This window comes from Trichechus manatus, unplaced genomic scaffold, assembly GCF_000243295.1.
Source record: "Trichechus manatus latirostris isolate Lorelei unplaced genomic scaffold, TriManLat1.0 scaffold00280, whole genome shotgun sequence".
Classification (NCBI taxonomy): Eukaryota; Metazoa; Chordata; class Mammalia; order Sirenia; family Trichechidae; genus Trichechus; species Trichechus manatus.
The window spans coordinates 696643-704118 of NW_004444216.1; the positions used below are offsets into that span (position 1 = coordinate 696643).

Consider the following 7476-nt stretch of genomic DNA (forward strand, 5'->3'; position numbering starts at 1 on the left):
ATTGTTGTTCTTTCTCGTTGCATAGTACTCCATTGTGTGTATGTACCATAGTTTGTTTATCCATTCATCTGTTGATGGGCATCTATCTACATGCCAGTTTTATTAAAACTTTTTTTATTGCCAAACATTGTGCCTACAGTAAATGAAATAAATTATCTCTTCCTGACACATCATTTTTCTGTGCTTTCATTCTAGCCTCCTTATCTATATACATAAGAGTTTTTGCTTAGTTTTATGATAGTGGAGAAAAAAGGATTTTATTTTGTTTCCTCATTTACATTGAAGATTTATAAACAGTTCACCTATTGGCTTAGTCATTGTCTCATTTATCCCTTTTAGTGTATGTATGCAAATGTATATGTTCATTCCCTGTTGTTGGACAATATAGATGGTTTCCAGTTTTTCTCCTTGGTAATAATGAAGTGACCATCTTTGTTCTTTTAAATAATTTCTTAGGACCATCTCTGTTCTTTTAAATAATTTCTTAGGGTAAGTTACCAAGATTGGAATTACTGGGTAATGTTAAGATAAAATTACAGGATATAGATTAAAAACTTTGGCAATTGTTTTTATGTTTCAAGTTGACAACCCAAATCCCAGATTAAATATAGTCTTTGGTCAGATAACCCTTTGTTTGGATACTGTTTGGTCAAAAGCAGTCAAATTCTTGTAGAGTTATCATGGAACACAGAGATAAATGCAAAATGCCCCTTGGTTGAGTTTAAATATAAGACTTTACCTTGTTCATCAGTTACTCTGTGTTGTTTGAAGTTTTCAAGTAAAGTGGCAGTATAATTTTCAGTTATATTTTATATAGTATTTATACATACCTGATTTTGTTGACAAAAATATTTTAAGGTGGTAAGAGTTATAAAATTAATATTATCTATGTCAACACTGAACAGTCGTGGTTTCAAATAAAAACTTTTTTCCCCAACAAAGTCAATTTTATAATTACTGCAAAAACTAAAACTAAGAGGGTAAACAAAACTAAGTAGGTGGTTTGATATTTCAGATGTTCCTATTTTATGAGGACAGTTAAAAGTTCTAGTTTTTAACTGTACTTAATGACACTGATTCATTATATGATTTACTTATGTGCTAGTTTTGTATTTCAGTCAGCTGTTCTGTTTGTGGTATATTTTCAGGTTTATTCTTAGAAATCTATATAGAGGAGCCCTGGTGGTGTAGTGGTTAAGAGCTCGGCTGCTAACCAAAAGGTCGGCAGTTTAAATCCACCAGCCGCTCCTTGGAAACCCTATGGGGCAGTTCTACTCTGTCCTATAGGGTCGTTATGAGTTGGAACTGACTGAACGGCGCCTAACAGCAACAACACAGGGTCACTATGATTTGGAATCTGCTCGTTGGCAATGGGTATGGAGGAATCTAAGAAAGAACTGTTAACTAATGTTAGTATTGTTTTTAGAATTGAAACATGATTTGATGTTTCTGCTACCTTTAACTATGTTGACTAGGTATTGGGGCTTTTGTTTTTAATTCCTAGGTAAATAATAATTTTTAAATTAGCATAAGCTGATCCTTAATTGCCAATTCTATGTACTATGTTTAATTAATATATAAAAATAAGAACATTTCACCGAAAGCTGAGATGAATTTAATATATTTTGCTATGTTTTTATGTACTGTGAAAGAAAAATTGTTTGGAAATGCTTTGGCTAAAAGCAACAATATTACTAGTAAAATTTGAAACTTTAAAATTTAGGTAACAAGATTTTTTAAAAATTATAATAAATGTGAAATTTGCTCTTCATCATTTTAGGGTGTCTATGGGCCAAAAGCTTATGTGGCAACCCAAGGACCTTTAGCAAATACAGTAATAGATTTTTGGAGGATGATATGGGAGTACAATGTTGTAGTAAGTAATTTACTTTTCATAATATATTTTGAGAAGTATTCTATATAATGACATAGGATGTTTTACTGAACTAAAGAATTAGAGGAATTTATAGCCGTAATTATATGTTTAATCATAGGTAATGTTTACTAAAAAGATAAAGACTGATTTCTGGGATGTCTCATTAAAGTCTCACAGACTAGTCAAAAGACTTTAAAAAGAGGGTGTGATAATACTTTAAATCTTGTCCTAAGTCAGTAACTCATAAGGCAGCTACCAAATAACTTATAAGAACCAAAAGATACGAGTGCTTTAATAGGCCAGTAAAATGTTATATTCAGCCATGTTCTTAACTGTTTTTGAGTCAAAAACCCTTTTAAGACCTTCTTACCAGAATAAAAAAAACATATAAATTGTTGTATAAAATTTAAGAAATCCAAAGACACTCCTCTTCCCTTAAAAACCCTATTCAGTTAGAAGCATCTCAAACCATTGGCTTCTGTGTTTCTTCTTACTCATTTTGGGAGAAGGGATATAGCATGCATTAGATTTGGAAGCAGGAAAATAAATGGGTTAGGATACTGCAAAAGCCACGCTGTATTACTGTTTATCACCTTGGAGCCCAGGCATTTGCTGTAGTGATGGTTTTGGTTTTGTGCATGTGGGAACTCTGTAATGTAGAGTTTTCATTGCTCTTTTATGAGCATAGTACTAGGCTTTTTCTTTTGAATCAGAATGATTCTAAAACATTGCCATTCTCTGTTAGTCAATGAAAGATTAGTAAAGCAAGAAAAAAAAATCCCAGTCTAAGTATTTGCTAATGTTTCCATTAAATACCAGATATAGTTGGGGATTGACTGGAGAAAGGCATGAGGGAACTTTCTGGATGATGGTAACATCCTATATATTGATTGGAGTTTGAGTTGCACAGGTGTATGCATTTATCAAAACTTGGAGAATGTACACTTAAGATTTGTGCATTTCACTGTGTGCAAATTTTACCTCAAGGGAAAAACTGTAAACAATATAAAAAATATTGAATTCTAGTTGATACATGTGCTGAAGTATTTAGAGAAGAGTTTGCAGTTTACTTTGAAATGCATTTTAAAAATAAGGTGGATTGAAGACTGCTTTGTGGGAAACATTGCTATGTGCTGGGGATTCAACAATGTAGAGACGGTTCTTCCACTGTCTAATAGGGAGCTTCTTGCTGGGATAGTAACTTCACATTTGTTGCTGTGTAGAAGGTATCTAGAATGAATCTAAAGATAGCAAGAAAGCTTGCTGGACCTATTGTGAAGAACAGGTATCTACTTTCTCCACACAGAAGGGAAATAGAAAGAAAAAAATAAATAATAATGTGGATTGATGGATCGATAGAAGGGTAACTATGTGATAAAACAAGTGTAATGAAATGTTAATGGTAGGATATGGGTGGTGGCTATACAGTGTTTACTGAAAAAAATTCTTTCAACTTTGGTATATTTTTAAGCGTTAACATTATAAAATGTTGAGAGGAAAAGCTGATGTAATAACCTTTATGTTTAAAGACAGTGTTAGATTAAATGCACTCAACTTTTAGATAACTTCATTAAATTTGTTTAAAATATTTAATAGTGCTATTTATTAGGTAAATATTCTAAAAGTGGTATTTTAATATAATTTCACAAGCCAGATATAAATCTGTGAGATTCATGTATTTCAAACCAAATGTATCATGTTGATTGGAGCAACTTTTATTTGTTGCTATATAGTTTTTGTTTGGAAAGTGTAATTTTTATTTGTTTAACTTTTATTTTTAATATTAAAACTACTTTTTTTGGACAAGACAGATACACTTTTGCCTAGGGTAAAGATTAATTCTTGATATTTGTGTTTCGTTAAAAATATAAAATTGTGTTTAACTGATATATTCTCCATCCCATCATCCCACACCCCTACCTTTTTTTTTTTTCAGATCATTGTTATGGCCTGTCGAGAATTTGAGATGGGAAGGGTATGTGTATACCTATTAACATTTTAAATAATTATAGAGTGTCCCTTTTATCACTTCATTTCTAGGTGTTATCTATACAATATAATAAAAGACATCATTCCTAGTCTTTTATTGTATTCTGAGTCCATGTAGCTAAAGTAGATATTTCTTTTCTTTTTTATGTTCTGCTATTGCTTTATTTGATACAAAGAACAAAACAACTTCTAAAGCACATAAACTTTTCATTTTATAAACACATTTTGTCATGTACTTAAAATAATAGACTGAATTGTTACTCAGTAGTCTTCAGATTTCTAATGGTGTAAGTAGAATAAGCATTAGTATTTATGGACTGAAGTAGAGAGGTATTTAAAAACAGGAATGAAATTGAGCAAATGAAAATGAATTAAATAAAATAATTCTGATTAGTCACCATTAGTTGAGAGCTTACATATTCTGATTTGTCTGTCTGTAAATACCACTTCATTTTTTGTTATATTCTGATTTTTAATATTGGTATTTTTATGCTCTTTACAAGTGGAATTAGTTCCCAAAACGATTGTGATACCTGTCTTACAGCATTGTAGTGATATAATAATATATTTACAGAGAATAATATTTAAATAAAATGTAAGTATGTTTTTCTATAAATACAGCACACAAATCAAATTTACAAAACAATCAAATTATGTGGTGTTTTGTTTGAAGTTTCCTTATACTAATATTGTTCATTATTTAAACTGAAAATCACTTTTAAGTTATAAGAATTAGTATTAAAATTTTTCCAGTAAAGGATATGTTGCATAAAGCAAGACATAACATCATATGTGAGGTGCTATAATGTATAGGGTCGCCATGAGTCAGAATCAACTCAATGGCAATGGGTTTGTTTTTTTTTTTTTTTAAACAGGTGATAACTCCATTTACTATGAGTTATAATCCATACTAGAGAAAGACCTGATGATCTGTTCCCATAAACATTATAGCCTAGAAAACCCTAGGGAGCAGTTCTACTCTGTCACATGGGGTCACTATGAGTTGAAATCGAGTCCATAGCACCTAACAACAACAACGTAGCCCATACTATGAGAATTTAATTAGAAATTCCTGAATTGATACATTTCCCATTGCCAAAAGGTTTATTTTAACCTGGATAGTCACTTACAGGCTTTTATTTTATTGAGTCTTAATAAAAATTGCATCATTTCTTAGTATCTTTAACAGAATCACTCTATCTTCTATAAAGTTATGTTTTTCATTCATTTACCTAATTAATCTCAAATGTTTGGGCTTAATCTTAGAAACCAATAAAAATAAAATGTTCCTGCTGTTTCTCTTCCTGTTTAAAATGATAAGGTAAAAGGGAAAACTGATTATACTTTATGTAATTTCAAAGAAAATTACATAGTTAAAATAATACATTATGCTGGTAAAGACTTTTTACCATCAACAGAACATTAGAAATAATACAAAACAACCCTGTAAGGTAAGGATTACTACTCCTATTTTTACAGGTAGAGAAACTGAAGGTCAGTAAAACAGTAAGATTTTTGTTGTTGTTAGGTGCCGTCGAGTCTGCTCCAACTCATAGTGACCCTGTGTACAATAGAATGAAATACTGCGCAGTCGTACGTCATCCTCACAGTCATTGCTATGCTTGAGCCCACTGTTGCAGCCACTGTATCAGTCTGTCACATTGAGGGTCTTCCCCTTTTTCGCTGACCCTCCACTTTCCCAAGCATGATGTCCTTCTCCAAGGACTGATCCCTCCTGACCCCACGTCCAAAGTATGTAAGATGTAGTCTCACCATCCTTACTTCTAAGTAGCATTCTGGCTTTACTTCTTCCAAGACAGGTTTGTTCATTCTTCTGGCAGTCCATGGTATATTCAATGTTCTTCGCCAACACCATAATTGTAGAACAGTAAAATTAATATTTGCAAAATTTTTCTGGCACCAAGAAGAGTGCTGTTTCCACAATGTCACAGATTTTACATTAATGAGACGTCAGGCAGATATTATAGAGGTTGTCATGTTAATAAGTGTCGTAATTTGTCAGCAGTAGCTAGAAACACTTAATACTAAATGGACCTCATTGTGTTAGTCACTGTTTTTAGCTTTTTTCTACATGGGGTCTTCTCTGTAGACCATGTAGGTAGCAATGAATGATTTATACGCTTATGTTAATAAGATTCTTATGATTAACCTTGGAGAGGACAAAATAGTCCATTAAGAACAATTGGGTAAATCTAAGCTCTCCCAGCTACTTGCCTGAAGTAGTAGCAAGCTGAACCCCAGGGCACAAAATATTTATAAAAATTTAAGGAAAACTATCACATGGATTACTTACTAACTTTTATTTGGACGACAGAAAAAATGTGAGCGTTACTGGCCTTTGTATGGAGAAGACCCTATAACCTTTGCACCATTTAAAATTTCTTGTGTAAGTATCTATTTTTATATACATTATTCAAAAATTGGCATGCTAGATTGATGAATAATTAAATCGTAATGTGGTATGAACCTGGTTATATATACACCAAGCACTCAGTGCTTTCACATAAACCTGCATTTACTTGTAATAAATAGTAACTTAATAAACGTATTTGTTCTGATACTGCCTTTAAATTTAGAAGCTTTGGGAATGGCTTTTCATACATGTATAATTTTCTTGTGTTAGTATACCAATTGATAAAAACTGCTTTTGGGTGTATAGGAGTAAAAGGAATTATAGTGGGCTTTAGTGATCTATTTGGCAATTGTATTTTAAATTGAATAAATGGAAAGGCCCTTCCTTGATGACTGAAATATAGTATACTATGTTAACCTTTCATAGCTATGTTACGTTCATCAGAATTGTTATAATTATGTAGAAAGGTGTGTGTGAGAACTGTCACCCTGCAAGAAAAGGTTGATTCTTTGTTTCACTTAAAAAACTTTGGGAGCCTGGAAATTATTACAGGAGATTCTTCTTTTTATATTTTTTTATTGTTGTAGTTTAAGTGAAAGTTTACAATTCAAGTTAGTCTCTCATACAAAAATTTATACATACCACAGGAGATTCTTTAACAATGAAAATTAAAATACATACCTTATATTTAATGGCCTCTGGAAATGAATTAAATTCAGGTTCCAAAACTAGCACAGCGAAATTCTGGGCAAATGAACTAAAAAACAAAGAAGAAAGAAAGAAAGTGAGTAGAGGAAAATGATGGGGTGGGCAAAAATAAATGAATGAATGAATAAATAAAATAAAATAAATGTAAGCACACTTAAGAATAGAACCAAAAATTTGCTTTGGGTCCCACATGATATCATTTTCTTTTTTTCTTTCTATGTGTACAATTCAGTGACATCAGTTACATTCTTCCAGTTGTGCTGCTGTTCTCACTTAATTTATTTATTTATTTTGACTTAAATTTTTATTGATGTAATTAAATGAAGTTTACATTTCAAGTTAGTCTCCCATACAGAATTTTTTTTTTTTTTTACATACATTGTTATGAGACCCCAACTGCTCACCCCATTCTGCGACAGCACACTCCTCCCCTCTGCCCATGATTCTCCATGAACGTTCAACCAGCTCCTAACTCTCTCTGCTTTCCCATCTCACCTCTGGACAGAAGCCGCCCCTTTGGTCTCTTGTA

General features: G+C 32.0%; 1 protein-coding gene across 1 annotated transcript in view; it reads left to right on the forward strand.

The window, feature by feature from the left end:
• Positions 1-125: 125 nt before the first annotated feature.
• The window catches only part of PTPN12 (protein tyrosine phosphatase non-receptor type 12), a 49000-nt gene continuing 41649 nt past the window's right edge, over positions 126-7476 (forward strand). The window contains exons 1-4 of the mRNA XM_023725036.1: positions 126-1409; positions 1781-1876; positions 3813-3851; positions 6201-6272. Coding sequence (XP_023580804.1) covers positions 1371-1409; positions 1781-1876; positions 3813-3851; positions 6201-6272 — 246 coding nt within the window. The 5' untranslated portion in view covers positions 126-1370. The remainder of the gene's footprint in view (positions 1410-1780; positions 1877-3812; positions 3852-6200; positions 6273-7476) is intronic.